The 27,078-nt window shown below is 33.6% G+C and overlaps 1 protein-coding gene across 3 annotated transcripts in view; it reads left to right on the forward strand.

Annotated features, from left to right (window-relative positions):
* Positions 1–27,078, forward strand: part of RNF216 (ring finger protein 216) — a 164,441-nt gene that overhangs the window by 31,956 nt on the left and 105,407 nt on the right. For 2 of the 3 annotated variants that reach the window (XM_003761570.4, XM_012542847.3), the window contains 4 exons: positions 16,453–16,590; positions 19,651–19,838; positions 21,661–22,452; positions 23,250–23,326. In XM_003761570.4, the coding sequence (XP_003761618.1) occupies positions 16,524–16,590; positions 19,651–19,838; positions 21,661–22,452; positions 23,250–23,326 (1,124 nt within the window). In that variant the 5' untranslated portion in view covers positions 16,453–16,523. Of the gene's footprint in view, positions 1–16,452; positions 16,591–19,650; positions 19,868–21,660; positions 22,453–23,249; positions 23,327–27,078 lie in introns of those variants that run through there. The other variant, XM_031940675.1, reaches the window with a different exon arrangement.

Here is a 27,078-nt window from a genome sequence, read left to right on the forward strand (position 1 = left end):
TGTTTGTGAAATATCTTTTTAATTTAATAAAAATTATCCCTTTTGCATTTCATAATACTCTCCCTCTCTTGTTTGGTCATAAATTCTTCCTTTCTCTATAGATCTGACAATTAAACTATTCTGTGTAGAGCTGAAATCTTTAACTCTTTTTCTAATGACAATGGTGGAGTACGAAATTAGAATAGAAAGCCTTAAAAGTGAGGAGAAGAAAAAGTGGAGGCATTGGGTAAAGATAACAATTTTCTAGGAATTTGGCTGCAAAAAGGAAGAGAAATATAGTATGATATGTTAAAGGGTCGTTTTTTCAAATCCTATGGCTCTGTTTTCTGGTAAAGTATGAAACAGATCTATCAGGGGAAAAGAATAGGATAGGAGATTTTAAAGAAAAGGTTTAAAAAAGGTTTTAGGGTAATGAGAAAGTTTGGGGAGAATAAAATGATTATCTCAAGGGCTTATTTAAGATTAAATAGTATAAATGTATGGTAGATCTAGTCAGCTACTTGTTAAATAGTATAAATGTGTAGTAGATCTAGGTCAACTACTTGTACATAGGAATAGAAGAGAAGATAATGTGAGTTATGGGTTTGTCAGACAATGAAAAATGTGTGACTCTTTTTTCATCATACATCCTTGTGATGACAACTTTATGCTGCTGATCTACACAATTCTCTGTAGGTTATATACTACAGCCCTCTCATGCCTACCACATGTGTGTTTCTCTATTTTCCTTGGGGCAGTATGTAACTTTAATTTTTTGGAGATTTGTATTCCATGACTCATAGTCTTCAACATCATTGGGAAAATATTGATGGCTCTTTGGTTCTTGGAATAACTGAAATAATTAGTTTCTCCAAAGCAATTCTGATCATCTTTTTCTCATATTCATTTTTGGGCCCACTTCATTGTCACCAAATAATATATATCCATGATAAAGACAGGTATCATTGTGGGTTATTTGTTCAATTGCATAATCTAGTCTGAAAATGGGCTTAATCATCTTGATTTTCCCTTTGCAATTTCCCTGTATAGAACTCTTTTGAATGTAATGAATCTTATTTAGGAGGCTTTGAAGTATTCCAATGTTTGATGTAATTGGTAATGTCATGCCTAAAGAATAGCACCTGAAGGTTCCTACCATCTATAAGGGAATCTTCTTTGATTTGACCTCTTTACTAGATATAGGGTCATATGTTTAGAATTTAGCCAGTATAGCTCCCTCACTTTACAGATGAGGAAATTTTGGGTCCAGACAGAGGAAGTGTTTTGGCCACATAGAAGTAGTATGTGAGAGAAACAAAATTCAGGCTCAGGTCGTCTGGCTTCATACACTGTATAGATACCTTTAGGGAGCATACAGCTTACTGTTTTATTCTATTCTTTATAGTAGTAATCAGAAGGTCATTGAGTATCTGTTAAATATGGCATTGTTTCCTTTTTTTTCTTTCAATTTATATTGTAGTCATTGTATATTATTTTTCCTCATTCCTTATTTTAGTACTGGTTCATAACAACTTCCCATGTCTATTTGTATTCACTGCTTTTTATAATATAGTAATAATTCATCACATTTGTATTCTAGTAAGATGTATTTTGTTCTACATAATCAGTGTATTTTTATAGTCAAACAGTAAGTACATGCTGGGATCTTGTATTCACTATGTCTTTCAGTCACTTATAACTAAAGATGTTGTCTGTGATAAATGCATAAAATTATTCTTGTAAAGATTTTGTAGAGACAGAAATTTGTACATTGGTCATTAAAGATATGTTCTTGTTCTTTTTTGGTTAATAGTGATTTGCTTTCCTCCTTAGTATTCCTCCCAATTTGTCAGATATCTTGAAACTTATCCCTTAATTCCCTTATAATTTTGTTGCCTATAGCACAGCCTCTTTTTTTTTATATACTTGATCTAGTCATCTTTCGTCACATCTATCTTGTCACTTATTAATCCTCATATAATATATCAGGACAGTATGATAGACTGAATATCATGGTTTCCTTTTTATTGGTAGGAAAAATGTGTGCTGTTTGTACAAAGATATTTCTATTTTCTATTTTCTATCCTTTCATTGTTTTAAAATAACAAGTAATGCTTTATTTCTCTATAAGTTGTTGGTTTTTGAGAGGAGATATGAATCAGAAATTCAACCTGATGTTGAGTCTGTCTGAATTTAGCTGGATGATCCTTAGATAATAGCCATAGTCCATCAATAAGCTTTTTTCCTGCATAGGGTTCCCTTCTTCCTATGATGAAACACCAACAGTGTTTTAGCTGGAGAAGCAAGTGATTAACAGTGTCAGGGATTCAGAGTTAAGAGGAAGAAGACTCAAAGAAGACCTTGGAATGTGCTAACTTAGGAGATCATTGACTTTTTTTTTTTTTTATAGCTTTTTATTTACAAATTATATGCATGGGTAATTTTACAGCATTAACAACTGCCAAACCTTTTGTTCCAATTCTTCCCCTCCCCCCCCCCCCCAGCAGGTTGACCAATACATGTTAAGTATGTTAAAGTATAAATTAAATACAAAATAAGCATACAGATCATTGACTTTTGAAACAGATTTTAGTATAATGTTAGAGACAGAAAGCATGTTGCCAGGATCTTGAAAAATACAGTGTGTGTGGTGAGAAAGTGTAGACTAGATGTAGACAACTTTTTCAAGAAGTTAGGTAATGAAAGGATAGAGATGGTAACTTGAACGAGGTAGAAAATTCAAGTGAAGGCTTTTTAAAATTTTGCCTAACCATTTTCTTTCTATGGGAAAGAGAGCATAAGATTTAGAGCAGAAGGAATATTAGAAGTAATCTTACTCAACATCTTCATATGATGAGATTAAGATTAAATGATTCACTCAAAGGCATTATTGTAGGAGTAACAGATTTAGGATTTAAACCCAGTTCATCTGATTTCAAATCCTGTGCCATGTTCCCTATGCCATTCCATAGCAAAACAAAATTTTTGTTGAGGTGAAGTACTATAGAGGAAGGAGGAAGTAGAGTTTCCTCTTCGCCTGAGGTAAGAAGTATTTCTATGCTGCCTTATTTGGTCTCTCTGCTTCCATTCTCTCTCCTCACCAATGGGCCTTCCACATAGCTCCCAAAATTAATCACATCTGACTATATCCCTGCCCTACTCAGAAAGCTTCAATAATAGTGCATTACTATACTGCTCTGAGCACTGAGTATTTACCAAGAATTAAAACAATTCCTCTTCACAAGGAGGTTACATTCTAATAGAGAATAGCAAAAATGTATACAAATATACATAGAATAAATATAAAGAAAACACATATACAAAGAAATAAAAAGTAAATACTAGGTAAAAGTGGAAGGACATTAAGAGTTATGGGGATTAAGAAAGAATTTCTCTTCTAAATGCTCCTTGCACAGAATTTGGAAAGGAGAAGGATTCTGTTAGATAGAGGTGAGCAGAAAGAATATTTCAGTTAAAAGGGATGGCCAGTGCAAAATCAGGGAGACAGGTAAGATAAAAGTTAAGTTTGTGAGGAGCAAAGAGAAGTCCAGTTTGACTAGAATCTAGTTTGAAGAAGAGAAGTATATTGAAACTGGAAATATAGGTTAGGACCAGTTGAAGGAGGTTTTTAAAAAGCAAAACAAGTTTCTATTTGATCCTAAAGGTTCATTGTTCTATCAAAACAATATTCTGACTATATCTGACAATATCACCTGACTATACAGGTGAATCAGCAGTCATTTTCTGTCATTTGAGATATAATTAATTTGATTGTCTTTATGTTATTCATTCCTTGCCATGTCTTTTTAGATGAAGAAAGTATTTGTCATAGATAAGTATAAGGCTTCTTTTCTCTAATAATTCTAAATTATATTTTCTACTTTTTTTTTTTCTTTCTTTATTGTGTTCACCTATGCATTTGTGTTACTGGGTCTAAAAAGTTTGTATTGATTTAATTTTGGAGGATAGTGTTTTTGCAGTTTTTGCATAGTTTCTCTGTCCTCTTATCCAACAAGACAGATAATGGTACATGATGTATTAAATTTCCATAGTGATTATTAATGACTCCAAGTGTGAATGATTCAGGGTATCACAAAATATTTCTTGTTGCCTTAGTACACAAAATAAAAACTAGCTTCAAGTCTAATCCTGTTGTCAGCCATAACTAACTTGCCATCTACTTTATATCTGCCAAGTGTGATAGCATTCTGTTTCCATTAATATTACATGGGTTTTTGCTATGATACTTTGGAAATCCATTACAACTCATTTTACATTTCTAGTAGGGTACATTAATGCTAGAATTATATAAATTTTCTTTAAACACTTTTTTTCCCTTTTAGCCTTAATTTCAGATATTTCAGATTGCAGTCTTTTAACATTCAACCACTATATATATATATATATATATATATATATGTATATATATATATATATACATATCATTGTATTTAATGTCTCTTATTAGGAAGAAATCAAAGTATTTGTAGATATTTCCTTTTGCCTTTTATATTTATATACTTATATTTCTTTGGTTGGATTTAGTCTTGAAAATTTCAGTCTCAGTCTTTGCATATGTGAAAAATTTATAGTTATTATAGCATTTTGATATCAAGATAGAAAGTAATGAAATGAAAGAGCTACCTAATGTGTTTCTGATGAGATCATATAGCTTGATGTATATATGTTTTATTGAATTTCCTTTTTAATTTGGAATAATTACCTTTGGGAGAAGATATGGTATATTTTTTTAAATATCCCTTTATGTGTTTACTTAAAAATCTGTTTGCTTTTATCATACCTTTTTTTTTTTTTTTTTGCTCCTCAGCCAATAGTTTTTTCTTTCCACTGTGTATAGATTTTTTTTTTTTGTAATATGACTTTTGAATACTCTATATGAAGTACACTAACCATGTAAATTGGCCAAAAAGTGGAGTAAAGGTGGAATGTGTCTTAGAGGAACTTGGTAAAGTACTTTACTGGTAATTTACTTTACTGTAATTCCTGAACTTGTTAATTTATTTTTATTTTTATTTTTTTAATAGCTTTTTATTTGTAAGATATATGCATGGGTAATTTTTCAGCATTGACAGTTGCAAAACCTTTTGTTCCAATTTTTCTTCTCCCCCAGATGGCAGGTTGACCAATACATGTTAAATATGTTAAAGTATAAGTTAAATCAATATATGTATACAAGTCCAAACAGCTATTTTGTTGTACAAAAAGAATCGGACTTTGAAATGGTGTACAATTAATCCGTGAAGGAAATAAAAAATGCAGGCAACAAAAATAAAAGGATTGGGAATTCTGTGTAGTGGTTCATGCCCATTTCCCCAAGTTCTTTCCCTGGGTGTAGGTGGTTCAATTCATTACTGTTCTATTGGAGCTGATTTGTTTCATCTTATTGTTGAAGAGGGCCATGTCCATCAGAATTGATCATCATATAGTGTTGCTGTTGAAGTATATAATCTCCTGGTCCTGCTCATTTCACTCAGCGTCAGTTCATGTAAGACTCTCCAAGCCTTTCTGAAATCATCCTGCTGGTCATTTCTTACAGAAATGTATATCAGTTGGAATAATTTTTATTTTAAACAGCACTTGGTTTTTACTAACGAATTAAGTTGTTTTCATTGGTTCCTTGGTGGTTTTTATGTTTTGTTGTATTTTTATTTTCTAACTTTAAAGTGCATACTCAATTCTTTGATTTTTTTTTTTTTTTTTTTTTTGGTAATATAAACATAGCACTATTGCTATGATTTTATCTCAGTACAGTTTTCCGTAAATTTCTGCAACCCATAAATTTGATGAAGTATTTATTTTCTTTAAATCTGTTATTTGTATAATTTTTTTTGACTTAAGAATTCATTTAATAATCTTAATTAACATTTAGACTTGTATCTTTTATTCCTTTCCCATTTTTTACTTACAGTTTTTGTTGTTGTTTTGCTGAAGCAATTGAGGTTAAGTGACTTGCCCAGGGTCATACAGCTAGGAAGTGTTAAGTGTCTGAGGCCAGATTTAAACTCGGGTCCTCCTGACTTCAGCTATGGTGCTCTATTCACTTCACCTAGCTGCCCCAATTATATTAAGTAATTATTCTGCTGCATTCATTATTATTCTGGTCAGATTTGCCACATTAATGTCACTTTTATTGACTTTGATTTGAATTTTGTTTTTGTTGGGAGTGGGGAGGAGTGTTTGTATTTATGTGGAAGCTACACTTAAAAGCATTCTGTAATTTTTTCCCTTGACAGGAGGACAAACCCTCCAGTCTACCTCACTACTTTCCCTCCATCTCCCCACCCCAGTTTAGGAAACTAATCTTAGCAGAGTACTATGCCTACCTCTCTGCAGGCATGCTTTCCCTGCAGCTGCTTTTTACTATTTTCTAAGTGTTATAGTCAATTAAAACTGAATAGAAGCACTCCCATATGCTAAAAGGGCCCAATCTAGGTTAAATTGCAAGCTGTGGATCCAGTTAACACAATTTCTTGTCTAATATCTGAGCTCACAATTTCTTGTCTAATATCTGAGCTCAAAGTTCTAAAGTAGAGGGGAGTCAAAAATGTGCACAGTTGGGGTCTGATGCTGGGAACACAGAATTGGAACTTAAAAGAACAGGACGTTCATAGGTCAAGAACAATCCCTTGTTAAAATGAATTGAGTTCCAAGCTGTGCTGGAACCAGTTCTAATCTGAATGATTTTTAAATTTTCACTGTGAGCAGTCACACCTCAACTGCAAATACTACAAATCCGGACTTGATTTATTGTTTTGGTTGTCTATACTAAAAAAAAGTAAAGGGAAATGTTAATATAGATTAAATTTTAAAATGTCACTAGCACATAAGGAGGTGGGCGGGTACTTTTTAAAATAGGTAAACATTTTCAGTACACACCTGACTAAGGGTCAAAAATGAAAGCAAGGCAGTAAAGTGTGAGGAGATACATTCAACTTTATGGAGAGGGCAAGAAGAAATCCAGTCATATTATTATAAGGCAAAAAATAGAATCAGAAGGAATAGACAGGGGAAGCACAGGCAACTGTAATCAGGGACATTTTTTTTCAGAGTTTGGGGAGCAGAAAGCATTTGGGGGCAGTTGTGAGGTATAAGAAATGACTCCTTTTTGTGGGAGTTGAGAAGGTTGAGGGAAGGTCAATTAAGTTGTTAGGAGCATCAAAATATTTAAATCATGAGAGCATGACAGGAGTTATCAAAAGAAGGAAACTAAAACAGGAGCTAAGGTTAGGATAGTGTCATAAGAAAGAGGATAGAAACAGGTCATATAATTGGAAGGAAGAAAAAGGTTATTGAATTTAATGGCATGGGTCTGGAAATGACAATAAGGAGCACATCCTGGACCCTGTCAATTGGGGAAGAAAAGGAGTGAAAAGAAACAATGCTTAGTATTGAAATATAAAGATTTCAGTAATAGATAGTAAAAGGAGAAGAGATTCTAAAATGCTTATTAAATTGAATGAAGCCATGTTGTTGACCCCAAAGAAAAATATATTCTAGGTAATGTATGGGGGAAAAGTTGAAGAACTTATAGATCAAGTACATATTGATGAGGGCTAAAACCTTAAAAGCCTCAGTTTAGGAAGCATGTGATTTCAGATAAGGCCTGGACTGTATTCCATTGTTCAAAGAGGATGCATGGTGAGAAAGCTATACATCGCCTTGTCTACTACATTCCACTGACCAAATAGGGGAATAGAGACTTATGTGACCAGTCACCATATAGAGGGTAGGATTTGGGGCGGTTCTTTGAAATGTATAAAAATTGTGAACATTTTCAAGGGAGTGGCTCACAGACCAGGATGGGGTCCGCTTCTCGAGATTCTAATAATTCTGCTTTCTTTGAGTAATCTCTGAGTAGTCAATTTGGGTAGGTCTCTGTCCCAAATAGTAGCAGTCAGCAAGGATTCTACAGAGGAGAACTAAACCTGGGAAGGAGTATGAATTGATCTGGATATGGCTAAAATGGAGAGGTAACAGGAAAAAGAAGGAAGATTGTGGTTCTTAGCATCAGAGATAGGGACATTGGACATTGGGATTTGTTAGTCACTTTGCCAAAGAGAGTATCCAGATAGGCAAGTTTTTACTTGTTTAGTTGTTTAGTTATGTTATGTGGGAGGGGTGCTAGACCCCTTTCCCAAATTAGCTAATCAGAGACATTGTCAGGTGCAAAGAGAAAGAATTTATTTAATTCCTGCAGGGAGAGGCCCAGAAACACCTGGGAGCTATCCCAACTCCCATCATGAACCTGGCCAGCTGCTGCCTTGTCTAGGCTTTAAAAGCAAACCTGAATTTTCTAATTGGATAGACTAAAAGGATGTAACTATTCTTCACCAATGGTCACCAATTTTGTCTGCCTCCCTCCTGGAGGGTCACATCACTTCCTGCAACTTCGCTAATTTCCTGCATTTTAGGATTCAATATTCATCCCTCCAGAGATCATGTGACACACCCACCCACTCACCCCCAGTCCAAAGTCCAATCTCAGCTCTGGGAATAGGGATCATGTGACTTCCTGAAACCCAAGGCTCAATTGGGTATAGGGATCATGTGACTTAGGCCTAGTTTCATAAACTTGGAAAAAACATCCAGTCAGTTCCATTTAATGTCTAACTCCCAATCTTGGCAAAGATACTAAACATTCTTTCTCCAACTCATTTTACAGATGAGGAAATGGAAGCAAACAGGGTTAAGTGACTTGCTCAGTCACACAGCTAGTAAATGTCTTGAGTTCAGATATCACTTCCTGACTTAAATGCAGTGTTCTATCAACTATACCACCTAGGAATAGTCCTACCATCTCCTGGAATAATCCCTATAATGTCATCTTTTTTTCTTAAGTGACTTGCCCAGGATTACTCAGGAAGTGTTAAAGTGTCTGAGATCAGATTTGAACTTAGGTCCTCCTACTTCAGGGCTGTTGCTTTATCCACTGCCCCACTTAGCTGCCCCTATCTTTTTTCTAATGTTTATTAAGTTTGCTCAACTTTTATTTCACTTCTTGTTTTTTCTTCCCTATTATAAGGTACAGTGGTTCTCAAACTTTTGCTCTTAGTATTTTTAAACTGTTAAAAATTATTGAGGATTTCTCCAAAGGGTTTTTTGTTTATGTGGGTTATGTTTATAAATATTTACCATATTAGAAATAAAAACTAATTTTGAATTTGTAGACCCTCTAAAAGGGATCCAGAAACCAGCATTCTCTGGACCATACTTTCTTTCTTCTTCCTTTTTTTTTTTTTTGAAAAAATAGCTTTTTATTGACAAAACATTGTGCACGGGTAATTTTTTAGCATTGACCCTTGCAAAAACTTCTGTTCCAACTTTTCCCATCCTTCCCTCCACTCTTTCCCTAGATGGCAGGTAGTCCCATACATGTTAAATATGTTAAAGTATATGTTAAATACAATATATGTATACATATTTATACAGTTGTCTTGCTATATAAGAAAAATCAGATTTAGAAAGAAGGTAATAATAACCTGGGAAGAAAAACAAAATGTAAGGAAACAATAATAGAAAGAATGTAAATGCTATGTTGTGGTTCATACTCATTCCTCAGTGTTCTTTCGCTGGATGTAGCTGGTTCTGTTCATTATTGATCACTTGGAACTGATTTGGATCCTCTCAATGTTGAAGAGAGCCACTTTTATCAGAATTGATTATCATGTAGTATTGTTATTGAAGTATATAATGATCTCTGCTCATTTCACTTAGCATCAGTTTATGTAAGTCTCTCCAAGCCTCTCTGTATTCATGCTGCTGGTCATTTCTTACAGAACAATAATATTTCATAACATTTATGTAATTTACCCAACCATTCTCCAACTGATGGGCATCCATTCAATTTCCAGTTTCTATCCACTACAAAAAGGGCTGCCACAAACATTTTTTCACATGTGGGTCCCTTTCCCTTCTTTAAGATCTCTTTGGGATATAAGCCCAGTAGTAACACTGCTGGAACAAAGGATATGCACAGTTTGTTAATTTTTTGAGCATAATTCCAAATTGCTCTCCAGAATGGTTGGATCCGTTCACAACTCCAACAATGTATCAGTGTCCCAGTTTCCCCACATCCCCTCCAATATTCGTTATTATCTTTTCCTGTCATCTTAGCCAATCTGAGAGGTGTGTAGTGATTTCTCAGAGTTGTCTTAATTTGCATTTCTCTGATCAATAATGATTTGGAACACCTTTTCATATGGGTAGAAATAGTTTCAGTTTCATCATCTGAAAATTGTCTGTTCATATCCTTTGACCAGTTATCAATTGGGGAATGGCTTGATTTCTTATAAATTTGAGTCAATTCCCTATATATTTTGGAAATGAGGCCTTTATCAGAACCTTTAACTTTAAAGACGTTTTCCTAGTTTATTGTTTCCCTTCTAAGCATGTGTGCTTTAGTTTTGTTTGTACAAAAGCTTTTTAACTTGATATCGTCAAAATTTTCTATTTTGTGATCAATAATGATCTCTAGTTCTTTGGTCACAAATTCTTTCCTCCCCCACAGGTCTGAGCGATAAACTATCCTATGTTTTTCTAATTTATTTATAATCTCATTCTTTATGCCTAGATCATGAACCCATTTTGACCTTATCTTGGTGTGTATTGTGTTAAGTGTGGGTCAATACCTAGTTTCTGCCATACTAATTTCCAATTTTCCCAGCAGTTTTTGTCAAATAGTGCATTCTTATCCCAAAAGTTGGGGTTTTTGGGTTTGTCAAATACTAGATTGCTATAGTTATTGACTATTTTGTTCTGTGAACCTAACCTACTGATCAACTAGTCTATTTCTTAGCCAATACCAAATTAGACCACACTTTCAAAAAAAAAAAAAAAAAGAAAATATGGTGAGAATAGTAGGTGGTGCAGTCGGAAGATATCAATAAAAATTTGTTTAAAAAAAGAAAAACAATCCACTGTAATAGCAACTTTTGAAGGAAGTCTAAATGTCATGGCAGTATAAATGTGCCAGGATCTCCCATCGGTAAGCTACAAAAATTTATTTAGTTCCTTCTTTCTGCTAGATATTTTTGCAAGACAAAAATGAAACAATCATTACCCTCAGGATAGGTGCAAGCATTTGTTAAATAAGGGCCTTAGTAGGAAGGTAGGCACAGTGAATATGATCCTGGAGTTGGGAGGAGTTGAGTTCAAATGAGGACTCAGAGCTGGAGAAGGAAATGGCAAACCACTCCAAACCACTTCTTTGCCAAGAAAACTCCAGAAAGGACAATGAAAAGTCAAATATGACTGAAAAACAACTAGAATAATACCTATCAAAGAGTTTATATTCTCAGGGAGGTAGCAAATCCTATATAAGTATATAGAAAATATAATCAATATAATTTCAATTCTAAGGTAGTGGCAGGAGAGGGAAAAGTCCTGTATAAGTATTTACATAATATAAACAACATAATTTCATTTGTGAAATACTAGAAGATAAGGGGAGGGAAAATTCAAAATAGGTGGTTTTGAATTGAAATTTGAAGGAAATTAGGGATTTTTAAGAGGCTAAAGCAAGAATAGAGTATATTCTAAGCATGTGCAATAAATCCTGAAGATCCTAAATGGAATATTTGGAATGATTATGTCAAGAAAGGGCTAATAATAAGAAGATACAGAAAACATGACAGGAAGAAAATAAGAAAGTTAGTATTTTGGAGTGGAAAGACAGACATAGAGTTTACATCCTGCACTTGTGAATAATTTATAAATCATATTAAACAAAATTATGGCTAAAATGATGTTTTTATGTCTTTATACTAGAGACAGTGAGTTCTATAGCAGGAACTTTAAATAAAACATAGCAAGACTTAAATGTATTATCCCGATCCTTGATCTTTTGAAAGTGAATCAGATTTGTGTCAAGAGGTGGAAATAAACTTTGATACTAAAAATTGAAGGCAGACTGAAAATTACTACTGTGGGATGCCAAAACAGGCCTTAGCAAAAAAAAAAAAAAAGCTTGAAATTAATAACATAGAAACTCAGAATTGATTTATTTGTTAATTTTTTGAGGAAAGATTTTCATTTGAACACACTTTCTGAAGACTTGTTTTTGGAGAAGGAGCTTTTTTTCTAATGAATGACTTATTCTTTAACTTTCAAGAGGGAAATTAAAATTCCTTTAGGTATGTAAGTTTGAAAATTCATCATTCAGATTTTCTTGTCAGAGCTGAACATTTTAAAGTTTGATATTTATGGCTTTTGCAATTTAAATTTTTAAGTGCAAGTTTATTTTTGAAATGTGGACAAGGAAGGACAATTGATCTGTGGTACTTATATTTTACAAATTTATCTCAAACACTCTATAAGCAACACTGGACTCTTTCTCCTCTAGGAAATATAGAATTAGGTTCCTGCAGGCCTGTGATCACAACATTTACCTTAGCACTTTCCAGGGTGGCCTCATGTACAGATTGGGGAATTTTCTTTACCTTTTTCTGGATGAAGCTCGTTGATTCGTTAACATTGAACTTCATGGCCAATAGTGCTAATTCCTAAACAAAACTTATCTAACACACATATTTTCTCTGTAAGGCACATCATAGTTTTCTTGTATTTAGTAATACTAGACAAGAAAAATTGCCAATAAAAAAGAAACAAGAAAAATGAAAAAGATGACACTAAATACACTGTGAAAAGGACATATTTATAGTATGAGAGATCAAACAAGATGTATGTATGGCCTTCAACCTCAATAGGACAACTTAAATTTTTTATTGTTAATTGCATGTTCACAAATAATTAGGAAAGCCCTTCAAGTATTGATTTTAGAATTTAAAATAAAACAATAAATTTTATTGGTGAATAGGTGAACCACAAATAAGTATGGATTGTACCATTTGTATTGTTCTTATTCAAATCTAACATTCTCCTGGGAAAGAGTTGCAAAAGGGGAACAAGAATTTATTAATCACTTGTTTTGTGTCAGGCACTATTATGCTAAGTGCTTTACAAATATTAACTCATATATTCTTGACAAGCATTATGAGAGAAGTGCTAATATTATCCTTAGTTTACATTTAAGGAAACTGAGAAAGACAGAAGTAAATGACGCTTTGTTTAAACTTATGTCTTCTTGACTTCAGGGCCAGTTTTCTATCCACTGCACTACTTAATGTTTTTTTGCTGGAAATTAAAGTATAGTCACTTAATCGTTAGAATATGTCTAAATAGGATTTAGGATTTTATAAAATGTATTTTCAAAAGAATAGCTTGAGGATTCAGTAAGAATTTTCAAGATATGAAGCAATTCAACTATAAGATAAAATATTTCAAAAACTAAATCTTTTTAGTATCCCATTTCTGTCCTTGGTTCCTGAAAGTTAAGTTGTTCCTTTTGCTGGTTGTGTCTCAACTCTTTCTAATGTTGAAGGTTGGAGAATTGGAAGTATTTCGAGTACACATTTTTTCTTTAGTTCAACATGAATACACTTGCCATTGTAACAGCTTGCTTTTGTTAACTTTATAGTGAAACACTAGTAAAGGTGATTAGAATATCCCCAACTCATTCTCACAAAAAAGATACATGAGTTTTTAATTTTCTTAGTATTCACAAGGCCAACGATGGCCATTCCCTTCCTCTTCCCCACCTTTTTTGATTCTCTGAATATTGCCATGCTTTTTATTAGCTAAACATAATTTTGTCTTGGGTTTTTGCTAGTTTTCTTAGGTTGTTGATGTTGAAGTAATCTCCATTGAAGATATTTCCCAAAGTCTTTCTTGTGATTCAAAAAGAAATATTTTCTTTCTCTTCATTGTTGCAGAATAATCATGATAAATATGCTAGTTGTGGCTGATTATAAATGAGTTTTTTATATATTTATTCACCTTCACAAGAAGTCAATAACAACAAAAGAAAAAACTATCGTTAGGACAGTACAAACATTACTTTTTCTACATTGTGTATTGATTTATATCCATCACTATATCCATCAATTTGCATTACTTTTTATTCTTTTTCATTTTGACACTTTTTTCCATGTTTATTTTTTAGGAAATATTTTCTGCTAATATCTTATTGTGGTATGGAATTGGCCCTGGGTTCCAAAAGGCTTCTTAATGCAGGCAGAACATGAGCCCTGGCAAGTCTTGCCCAGCCAGAAAACTTCCCTGGGGCCCTAAGGGACAGAGGAACAGTTTGTTTCAGGAAAGTCCGTTTAGCTAAGGCTGGAGAAGTTGGCCTGGATGCCTTTATCAGTCACAGGAACCCTCAGAAACTACCTCCTCATCTGAAAATGTAAATTGTGTTGGTAGAGGTAGGGCCCATTGGAGAAAATTAAAGTGCCTTCATGCACAGAAGCAATGGTAATATAATATACAACAGTACATTAAAGTCCCTGGTTATCTTAGCATTCACCCAGTCATTGGGCATTAAAGGTTGGCATTTGACTATTATTGCAGTTATAAGCATCATTGTACAAATGAGATTTTTTTTTCTTTTGAATTATTTCCTTGGGAAGTGTTCCAGTGGTAGGATCACTAGGTCATTGTTATGTATTGCCAAGAACAGCTGATAATATTTTAGTGTTATTGGTTAAATGCCAGCAAGTGTTTAGTCCAGCTTAAGTAAAAGAGAGCCACACTTGGGAATTGGAGATTGGAGGTAGGGACTATTCTGTGAGAATTGGAGCAGATGTCAAGCAATATACACTTAGTAGTAAGTGCTTTCTATGTGCCAGGTACTGACTTAAACACTGGAAGTACAGAGAAAGGCAAAACCAGTTCGTACCTTTTAGAAGGTCACATTTTAATGAGGATAACAACCTGTCAATAATTAGGAGGGTGTGAGATAGAGGTGGGGGGGGGGGGGCGGGGAGGAGAGAGAGACAGAGATAGTAGTTCCTTTTCAAAAAGTGGGATTTGAGCTGAAACAATCAAGGGGCAGAGGTGATGAGGAAGTATAATCCATAGCCACAAATTGGGAAGGCAAGACTGGAGTGTTATGTGTGAGGGGCCATGATAGCTGGATCATGGAATGTATGTGAGAAGTGAAGTGTAAAAAGCCAGGAAAAGTGGGAAGGGGATAGGCTGTAAAGAGCTACTAAAAAGTTGAGGGTACCAGGGAGTATATGGGGGTGAGGGAGGCACAGAAGATTGGGCTAGGAATTATCTTTAATAATTTTTTGAAAGGAATTTAAAGATTAAAATCAGGATGACTTATAAGATTTTTTTTCCAGCTCTTGAAGTCCTTTATTTCAGTATTAGATTGTTGTGGGTCTCAGCAGTTGCATTGCTGTAACTAGCCCTACAGTGATATTTTTGTTTTTAAAAGCACAATGATCTGAAAAGTGGTCAACTTGTTGCAGTAATAATGGAGAAATACCTAAATGTTTTTGTCCTAGTCCCTTCTTGCACTTGAGAGACGCTGCATAAGTGGCCCAAGAAATACTTTGACCAGTTATGCTCCTCTAGAAGATCTTATAAGACCCCCTCTTTAGAGTCTAGTTACCTTAATTTTGGTACCCGTGCTCTACTTTGTACTGTTTTTTTCTATGATTGGCTGATTCTCATTTAAGTGCTGACTTAAATGCATATGGAGTGTAGTATTTTACTGGGGGGGTTGGGGGGGGTGGAGATAGAGAAGAATGGGATGCTTTTGTGGAGATTAAAAAATTTTAAGAGAGAAAAGTTTTGGGGTACATAATCAGTTTTATCAATCACGACCAGCATATGATTGACGGGGAAGCGGGGAAAGGCAAGTGCAGGAGGAGAGAGAAGCTCTGTGTTCTTTCATTCTGTCAAAGAAATCCATGGCTATTTTTTTTATGTTTATATGCCTTTGGACAAGAGGTGTTCCATCAAACAGCAAATTGACTCTTATTGGTTAGCAGTTTTATTAGATGTGGACTTTACAAAGAGAAAAAGATGTATTTCAATGAGGGTTTGAAAGTGATATCAAGTCACTCTTGGATAAAGAGAGACTATCTCTAACCCAGACCACTTTTGACCTTGTACAGTCCCAGTGGTTCTTAAAGTGTGGTGCAGTGAATCCTGGAGGGTCTCTGAAATCCTTTCAGAGGGTCTACAAATTCAAATTTTTTTTTTCTATTTATGATACATATCTATTATGTAGCCCATATAAACAAAAACTCTTTGGACATATTCTCAGTAGTTGTTAATACCGTAAAGATACTGAGAAAAAGAGTTTGAGAACCACTGACAAAGGCTCTGTCTCCTTACAAGCTTTAAATGAATGGAATTTACCTAAGACTAAAGATTCTTTTTAAGCTTCTGGTGGAGAAATTTTTGGCTCAACTTTCAGGAGACAGAAAAGGAGTCACTCTGAATCTCAAAACATTAGTTACTAATAATCATTTCTCTCATTTTCAGCTTCTCAATTTTTACAACTGCTGCTGTTCATTAAAAGATTTTGAAAATCATTAATGCTTGACAAACCTGGGACTGATTAACACTAAGTGTCCTTTCTTCCTTTGCTTTATTTTCCAGATCACTCTGAGTACTTCATTGCTATATTTACATACTAGCTGGTACATATATGTACAAATCTGTGTTTTAAAATGGCAGAGGGAGGTGGAAATGAAGAGGTGATTCATTTGAACAGCTTTCGTGGTCACAGAGGGAAAGGTAAGTTATTTGGCTTATTATTTTTCTTTCCCTTCTGTTTTCTTTTAGCTAGCATTCTATTACAAGAAATGTGTTGTCACACATTTTGTAATATTTAGAATTTACAAAATGGATAAATAGGGCACTGATACAGTTTTAAAAGCAAGAATCCCCATCCTTCACGAATTTTCAGACTAGATTGTTAATGGCATAAGGGAGTGAATCATTTGGTCCATGTCATAAAGGAATTGTGAACATACAAGCAGGAGACTGTAGGTGAGGAATTGGGGCAAAAGAATAGAATTCTATTCTAATAGGAAGAATAACAATAACAATAAATTTTTATGGGAATTTATAATTTACAAAGAACTTTTCTTATAAAACTACAAAATAGATCGTATATAAGAGGTTGATAATCCCTTTTTTAAAAGCTATAACCATAGGAAGTTAGTTGTTCATGGTCAGGTAGTTGATGTCAGAAGCATGTGAAAATACACTAGCAGAGAAGGTGCAGTCTGTGAGCAAGCTCTAGAAAGTGCTGGTATAAAACAGACCATACGCTTTTTCATTGTATAGTTGTTTATTTAAACAGTTTTGATTTAGAATTTTTTCTTTGGGGAAAAATTTAGTTTGGATTTATAATGAAGTGATTAGTATTTACTTTATAGAAATTTTAACCAACTTTTCTGGTAAGTATGTAATGCTGTAAATTGATCAATATATGCATTTCTTTTACAACTAATAGTAATAGTTTGTATAAATATGCATGAACTTTTACTGTTAAATCACAATTTAAACTTTGTGAGAGTCAAAGAAATAATCTGTGCCTGTGAATAGGAAAGAATACTAACTATATTAGTTTTTATTGCCCATATAAACATTTTTTGAGGAGGGGTAATGTTTTGGGATTTTTTCCTCAGGTTCATTTTGTGCTTATTTCTCTTTTATTGGTTTGAAAGGTGTGAAAATGACTAATTTCAGAAAAAGTAAATTAACAGATATTTTTAAGAATGTATAAGTAATTTTTTCCTCATGAGGAAATATTTTAAATTTTAGGTTGGAATATTTTGCTTTTTTAGAATTTTATAAACTGCAGAGTGATTTAACCCCATAATCCTCTTACATTGCCCTAAACAGAGTTAAATTATAGTTTATGTCTATATAGCATTTTTGCATTTCCAGATTCAGTTATCCATGTATCATTTGATCACATAACAATTCTGTATAATTGCAAGGACAGATATTTATTTCTTATTGTATATCTCTTGACAGTGAAGTTCAAAGGGATGATAGACAAGGTTCTGCAGATATCTAGTAAATGGTAGATTTGTGGCTTCCTGAACAAAGGTAGGCTACTCAGTTTCTGCACAGCTACTCTAGCTAAAACCAGATTGAATAAAGATAAAAGTAATTCAGTGAAGATGCTACAGCAAATGATTTAGTGTAGCCGAGAAATCCAGCAAGCATTAGTCATAGGAAAGGGAATCATCAGTAAAGAGCAATACCAATATGAACAGACAAGCCTAGAACTTTTAAGAAGGACCAGAGAAGAACCAAAAACACGAGTAGCCTTTAGGGATTTCTAACCAGTTTAGATGAGAAAGTGATAAAAGTAACCCAAGAAATAAGTTCCTTGAAAACTAGAGTGGGCCAAACAGAAACATTATGTTTTGTCTATAAGATAGTAAAAAATAGTAGAATAATAACAAATTATTTGGGAGGGGGGGAGAACAAAATGTAATATCTAATATCATAAACAACTGACCTGTGAAACAAATTAAGGATAGATAACTTAAGAATTATTGGACTCTCTGAAAACTTTGTTGTAGTTTAAAAAAAAAAAAGCCTAAATACTACTTCAAATGAAATTTGTTCATTCTGATCACCTTCTAAAAGGATCACTAAATAGAAAACATTCAAGAATGGTATAACCAAAATCCAGAGCTCTTGTGTCAAAGAACACAGGCACACATAATTTGCTAAGAAGTAAACTCAACAGAAAAACAAGTAGGGACAGGAGAGGTGGGATGTTAAAAGGGAAAATAATTCTGGGGAAGTAATAAGGAGATAATCTTTGAGAAATGGTTGAATATGAATGTAATGGAATATCGTTCATAAGACAACGTTCTTTTAAAAATATTTATTTTTTTATTTTTCCCCATTACATTTAAAACAATTTTTTTAAATTTGTTTTTAAAACTTTTTTGAGTTCCAGATTTCCTCCTATTCCCATCCCCCATTTAAAAAAAACCACATGTGAAATTATATAAAACATTTCCATAAAAATCACATTGTGAAAGAAAACATAGATATTCCCTCCTAAGGGGGGAAGGGAGGAGAAACCCTCAAGAAAAGTATAAAGTTTAAAAAAAAGAAGAAAAAAGAGTATGCTTCGATCTGTATTCAGACACAATCAGTTCTCATCTATGGTCATGGATAGGATTTTTCATCATAAGTCTTTCAGAGTAGTTGTCAATCATTATATTGTTGAGGATAGCAAAGTCATTCATAGCTGATCATGCCAGAACATTTGTACATAGTACATTTCACTTTGAGTTCATGGAGGACTTTCCAGGTTTTCCTGAGAACATCCTGCTTTTGATTTTCCATACAACAATAATATTCCATCAAAATCACATACCACAATTTATTTAGCAGTTCCCCAGTTGATGGGCATCCCCTCGGTTTCTAATTTTTTTGCTCTGAGAAAAGAGCTGCTCTAAATATTTTTGTACAGCGAGATCTTTTTTCCTTTTTAAAAAGTTTCTTTGGGGATTCATGGCTAGTAGTAGTATTGTTAGGCCAAAAGATATGCATGATTTTATAGTTCTTTGAGTATAGTTCATATCTTTTGATCATTTATCAATTGGGGCAAAGACAAAGTTTATACAACTTAAAAAAAGAGACAATTTGTGGAGATGAGTCTTCCTGACTCCGGAAGACTTCCTGACTTCATCTAGTGATGAAGTGACACTGAATTCACTTCAGTGATTTCCTGTCTATCAGCACTGTATCCAATGTACTGCCTAGCTGTCCATGTAAGTCCTTAGCTTCTGGATAACATTTTATGTTTTTCTGTAGACAGGATAAGTCACAGAGATGAAGGACTCATTACTATATCAGACTCCTCAGATGAAGAACTTGCCCTTTTGCCAATGACATCAGCTTCTCGACACCATGATGAAGACGACGATGATTATGACTATGATGATGATGATGATGATGATGACGATGATGATGATGATGATGATGTTGTCATCTTGGCAGAAGTGAGTTTTCCTGAGAATACAGTGGTGAGGTACTAATGGAGAGCAAATGGATAAAGTGTTTTATAAACCTGGATGTTGCAGAAGAAAAACTTGTGCTCTAAGTTGCTAAAAAAAAAAAATATCACCCAATCTCTTGGCTAGTATTTTAATGACCAGGTCCTTTTTACCCAAAGTAGAAATGATTGTGACTTTGTTTAATTTTTGGAATGGATTATAGGAACTCAAGTCTTTCCCAGCAGTTTTAATCATTCTGTTTACTATGCATGATCTAGATTCATCTTAGATCTGAGGAGAGCCAGACATAGAATCATAGAAATAGGATATAATTGGAAATAGAAAACTTGTAACTGATGACCTATCATTTCTACCTACCAGCATCTGAAATAAATTTATGATGAGCCTAACATTATATATGGTAGCATTAAAACCTGCAAGACATTTTGATGGCTAACATCAGAAGGAAGTTATTCGTTAATTTTTTTTTTAAATTGGGTTTGTTTTAATTTTATTTTAATAATTTTTTTTTCCAATTACATGTAAAGATAATTTTGAGCTTCCATTTTTGTTAAAGATTTGAGTTCCAGTTTTTTTTTTTTCTTCTCTCCACGTTAGCAAGCAATCTGAAATAGGTTATACTTGTACATTCATTGTTTCCATATGGGTCATGTTAGGAAAGAAAAATCAGAACAGAAGGGAAAACCCATGAGAAAGAAAAAAAGGTGAAAATAATATGCTTCAATCTGTATTCAGTCTCCATAGTTGAGAAGGAAATTATTGATTCACTGATTTATCCTTACCACCTTTCCTAGAGAGCATAGTAGTACAGGTAAATCTTTACTGCAGAATGGTTTTGGTTTTGTTTTTGAGAAAAAAGTAAAATGAAATGAAAACAGTAGCAAGAATTCTTTGCCCATTTCCAAAGACCATTTTTAAAACATATTTCCTCCCAATTACATGTAAAAACAATTTAAAAAATTTTTTTAATTCAAAATTCTATTCTTTTTCTTCCCCTCCATATTAGTAATTTTGTGGAAGAATGTTTGAACTAAAAAAAGAAAAAGTGAAAAATAGCATATTTCCATCTGTAGTTAGACTGCATTAGTTGTCTCTCTGGACATGGATAGCATTTTTCATCATGAGTCCTTTGGGATTGTTTTGGGTTACTGTATTGTTGAGAATAGCAAAGTAATTCACAATTGCTCATTGTACAGTATTGCTGCTACTGTGTACTGTGTTCTTCTGATTCTGCTCACTTCATGCTGTATCAGTTCATGTCTTTCCAGGCTTTTCTGAAATCATCCTGTTGGTCATTTTTTTTATAGCACATAGTATTCTACTACAATTGTATAGCACAACTTGTTCAGCCATTCTCCCTTTGATGAGTATCCCCTCAATTTCCAGTTCTTAGCTACCATGAAAGGGATTGCTATAAATGTCCTTATACAAATAGGCCTTTTTCAAAGACAATTTTCATCACAGATCACAAGCAACAAATGGTCTGAGTAATATCGGAAGCTTTGGATTTATTGATTAATTTCAATTTTATAAAAGGTACTTATATTGTAATCAAATATAGGAAAATGTTTTATAAGTTTTTTCCATTTTTATTTTAGTGGTCTTCTTAGAGACTAAAATTAAACTCTTGAAGAAGTACTAGACTTTCTTGAAATTAGTTTTGATCGTTGATTGATAGTTGAAATCATTTTAGGGAGTAAGGCCCAATTTCTTTTTCAAATTAGGTCAAAAACAATTTCTTTTTTTTTTTGTAAATGTTAGCTTTATTAAATATGTTAGAACATTTCTCTTTTTTTTCCTATTTTAGACACATAAACAGCAACTGTTGCGACCCATTGTCAAACCTGCTGCCCAATGGCAAGATCTGAAAAGACTGGGAGAAGGAGGGTCTAAAAAGAGTATGACTACTTTTCTGCAAGAAAAGAATGGTCTTTTTTCAACAATAAATAGTGGATCAAGATTCAGTGAAAACAACAATAGAAACCAGGATCCTCAGTTGCCTGGTCCCTCTGAACATAGTAAGCACAGGGCCAAAAAAGACCGAAATCCCAAGCCTGGACCAAGTAATATTCAAGCTATAAAAGTCACTTTGAAACCCAGTGTGAAAAAGGAAATAATCAATTTAGAAGAAGCTAGCAAACATCCAAATGTTCAAAACCAGTCAACTGAAGACTCTGAACCAGAGCTTATACCAAACCTTCAAGAATCAGCTGCTGCAGTAGATGACCAAGTCATAAGAGAAAATAGTTGGTTAGATCATCCATATTTCCAACCCATAGACCAAGAACCAAATGAATTAGCAAATCAAGTTGTTCCACAACAGGGGCAGCCTGAAGCAGACCTCTCATATCGAGATGAGATTCCAGGACCAGCTTTTCCAAGACCAGAACCACAGCAAGATGGAATCCCAGGTCCTTCCTCTCCTCAGCCTGCCCATCCTCCTGGAGAACTTAAAGATGATCAACTAGCAATAGATGATGAGCAGCCTGGTCCAGCTTTCCCATTTCCAGGATCTCATCAGCCTGACTTGGGAAATGTTCCAGAACAAGGAGGCACTAGTGCAGATCAAGAATTTATTACACTACTAGTGAAAGAAACAGTAAGTCTTTATTTCCTCCTTTCAGAGTTTGTCAATCAGTAGAAAAAAAGAATTTCATTATTAAAGCCTAGTTTGTATATTTATTAGTTACACAAATGGGAATACTCTTAATCAAGATTTTCCTAAGAATATATTCATATAGATGCTGTAAGATATTAGGAATATTGGGTTGGTAATTTTATGCATGAAAATTGAGTCAGAAACTTTTTACTATGTCTGTGCCCCCTGGAAAGTGCTAGAGTTGGAATAGGAGCAATTTAGGCTCCTTCAGATACCACTGGACTGCTTGATTGAGAAGGAGCCTTAGCTTTTTGTTTAATTTTGTCTTTATTCCAAATTAAAACCTCAAACATGCTTAATTTTCTGTGATTTGTCAACATAATTTAGATTTTTTCCCCCACCGTTTTTAATGAAAACACTAATGGATAGTCTAAAGAAACAGTAATGCAGCATATTTTAAAGAAATTGAATTTAGAATTATGAAGCCCCAGATTCTGGTTTGAGCTCTTTTAATAATTTCATGTGTGACCTTGTTTTCACTTCTTTGGGCTTCAGTAAAGTATAGGAATTGGACTTTTACTTCTAAAACTCTAGGAATTCCATTCAAACAAATGAGTCTGAATCCCAGTTATTGGCCTACTTTAGAACTGCCTTAATAATACCTTTCCCAGGGTTTGATGTAATGCAAGAGAAACCATAGTATTCAGAAAGATAATTAAAACAGCTGTATGTTTTTACTCAGTAGTCTCAAGTTTTATAGTTAATGAAATGGAACTAATATGCTTATTCTTCTCTAGGAAGCAAGATTTCCAGATGTAGCAAATGGGTATATTGAAGAAATAATACATTTGAAGAATTTTTATGATTTAAATGTGTAAGTATAGAACTTAAAACATGTTTTTATCATAGTAGGTTACTTTCATGTTTATGTTCTAGAAAATATACTGTAATAGCAAAATGATCTTGTTTTTCCCCAATGTATTTACATCTGGTTGTTTTGGAAGCACACATCCATATAGTTACAGTTCAGAGTGGTATAGTATCTTTTGGCACTTTCAGTTAATGTGTTCTAGGACTTCTTTTTTTCAGATGATGCTATTGCTAAATTTGGTTATACTTGTAATTTCATTTTCATTACAATTCGTGACATTTTATGGGATTGTTGGCAATATTTCTTTTTAAAGTATCACTTTGCAGTAGATATACACATTTCAACTATTAAAGTTCTCATATGACATTTCAGATATTTTTTCTATAGGTAACAGTAGGATTTCAATACCTACCTGTTTTCAGACTATATAGATAAAAAGTAGTATTTCTTACTGTTAGTTTTTCCTGTCAGGAAGTAATCTCATGTCTATCAAGAAGATATTAGAGAGATCAACCAAATCATTTCCAATGGAGCAGTAATGAACTGAACCAGCTACACCCAGAGAAAGAACTCTGGGTGATGACTAAAAATCATTACATTGAATTCCCAATCCCTATATTTATGCCTACCTGCATTTTTGATTTCCTCCACAAGCTAATTGTACAATATTTCAGAGTCTGACTCTTTTTGTACAGCAAAATAACGGTTTGGTCATGTATACTTATTGTGTATCTAATTTATATTTTAATATATTTAACATCTACTGGTCATCCTGCCATCTGGGTGAGGGGGGTGGGGAGTAAAAGGTGAAAAATTGGAACAAAAGGTTTGGCAATTGTTAATGCTGTAAAGTTACTCATACATATAACCTGTAAATAAAAGGCTATTTAAAAAAAAAAAAAAAACAAAGGCAAAAATACTGAAAGTCTTAACCACTGCAGTTAACAAAGCACAAGTACTTAGTACAATGTGATTTTTAAAAAAATATGGAAATACTAGGCAACAATGTAGGAATATAAAATCTCAGTTCTGGCTTTATTAAAGACATACTTGGTGCAAAAAAAAAAAAGATGATATTGGAAACATTTGCAGTGATATGTTTGAGTAATTTAACTTGATATTTGATTGAATATTAAAACATTTTGTTGAACTATATCTATTTGTGAGTATAATCTCCTGTAAAATCACAGGCAGCAAACATTCTTTAATTCTTTAATTTTATTTTTCCAGCTATATACAAAGATAGTTTTCAATGTTCACCTTTGTAAAACCTTGCATTCCAAATTTTTCTCCCTCCACTCTCTCCCCCTCACTAAGGCAGCAAGCAATCTGATATAGGTTAAACTTGTACATTTCTTCTAAACATATTTCCGTATTCGTCATGTTGTGTAAGAAAAATAAGATCAAAAGGGGAAAAAACACGAGAAAGAAAAAACAAAAATAACAACTAGAAAAAGTGAAAATACTATGTTTTGATACACATTCAGTCTCCATAGTTCTCTCTCTAGATGCAGATGGCACTTTTCATCACAAGTCTATTGGAATTGCCTTGAATCACCTTACTGTTAAAAAGAACCAACTCTATCACAATTAATCATCACATAATCTTGTTACTGTGTTAATGTTCTCTTGCTTTTGCTCACTTCAGTTAGCGTCAATTTATGTAAATCTTTCCAGGCTTTTCTGAAATCGGTCTACTTATCATTTCTTTTAGAACCATAATAGTCCATTACATTAATATTTTATTCAGCTATTCCCCAATTGATGAGCATCTACTCAATTTCCAAAATCTTGTCACTACAAAAAGGACTGTAACAAACATGTTAGGTAGCCAAAATGGAACAGACATAAAGCCTTTGGCCATGAAGAAATTCATCCCCTCTGGTTTTACCCCTAGAATTAAGATTTTCTAACTTAAAGGGTCATGTCCATAACATGCTATAAATAGCTTTAAAAAAAAAAACTTATTAGAATTTTAAAAGACTTTCAGATATAAAAAATATGAACTAAAATGAGCTTGCTTTTTTGGGGGGGTAGGGGGAAACGACAACCCTGTCCCTAGATTTCCCTCTCGCTCCCAATTCTCAGCCACACTGGAAAAAAAAATGAAAGCCTTTGAAATATATATATGCATACTCAAGGAAAACAAATTCCTATATTGGCCAAATTCCCATATTTCAAAATGTATTCTGTACCTTGAATCTAGTTTCTAAATTTAAAATAACTAGAACAGGAAATGTCAAGTTTCATTTTAGATTAACGTTTATTATAAATTGTTCTTATCCCATAAGTAAAAAAAATTCATGAAAAATCTTTAGTTCTAGAAGTTTACATGTATCTCTAGATCAAGGGTCCTCAAACTACAGCCCTCAGGCCAGATGCAGCAGCTGAGGACTTTATCTCCCTCATCCAGGGCTATGAAGTTTATTTAAAGGCCCCCAAAACAAAGTTTTTGTTTTTACTATAGTCCGGCCCTCCAACAGTCTGAGGGACAGTGAACTGGTCCCCTATTTAAAAAGTTTGAGGACCCCTGCTAGATTAAAAGCCTATATAATTAATTGAACTTATAGCAATGAAGCATGGAAGTAAGGCAGATTTTTCTAGAATTCTTTTATTTCCTGCTGAGTTATGTACAGTGTACTTGTAATTTAACCAATAATATTATGATGCATTTCCAGAATAAATAAAAAGCTAAGCTGACTAAGTACCCAAGTTTCAGTTCCTTTTCTCTTCCTGTTTCTTATGCCCTTTTTACGTTATTTCCTTGAGGGTACTTTTCAGAGCAGGAAAGTCCTGATAGGAGAGGCAAAGTTTTCATAAGATTCATTAGGGAACCATGCAGTATTTGCTTTAGGATGCAGAGTAGTAAGGTCTTTGGCTGGTTAGCCAAGATTTTACAATCCATGTTTTATTTCATTTAAAATTGTCCAATATTGCTTTGTGCTGAAATCACATGTCTAGAGGTAAACAGGTTGGATGACTAGTTAAGGTTACTTTGCAGAATACTGCAATCTCCATTGGCATATCAAGCCAGAATAAGCAAGATATACAATAAACAAGTGGCCAGTTTGGGTTTCTGCAAGCCTTTCAATTGATCTTATGTCTTATGGTATTAATGAATAGTATTATGTTTTCAGTAAGAGGAAAGTCTTGTAATTAATTCCTGGTGACAAAATAGTCGCAGGAAATGGAATTAAAATGTAAAGCAGATGTGTAGGCCCCAAAATGCAATTCTTCAGCAATTCTTCATTACTCAATGGAATTTCCATTATTTAACTTTTGTTGTGTAAATAACAAGGAATATATAAAATAATTTCATATAAGGTCCCTACTAAAATGGTCCTAAGGTCCCTACCACTAAAAAAAAATCATTGTAATACAGTGACTGTTTGAAATTCTAAAAGATGATGCTATTAAAAAGTTGAACTAAGTATGCCAGCAAATTTGGAAAATTCAGCAATAGCCGCTATTTTGGAAAAGATAAGTTTATATTCCTAAAGAAAGGCAATGTCAGAGGTAAAAACTTTGAAACAATAGCACTCATTTCACATGCTAGCTAGATTATGTTTTAAGAACTGAGAATTACCAGAAGTATAGGCTGAGGAACTAGAGACCAAATTGACAACATTTGCTTACATATAGGGAAAGCAAGACAGTCTCTCCCCCCCCCCCCAAAAAAAAAAAAAAAAAAACTCTTCTGCTTCATTGACTAAGCTAAAGCCTTTGACTTTGTGGATCACAACAAATTGTGAAAA

This window comes from Sarcophilus harrisii, chromosome 1 (assembly GCF_902635505.1).
Source record: "Sarcophilus harrisii chromosome 1, mSarHar1.11, whole genome shotgun sequence".
Classification (NCBI taxonomy): Eukaryota; Metazoa; Chordata; class Mammalia; order Dasyuromorphia; family Dasyuridae; genus Sarcophilus; species Sarcophilus harrisii.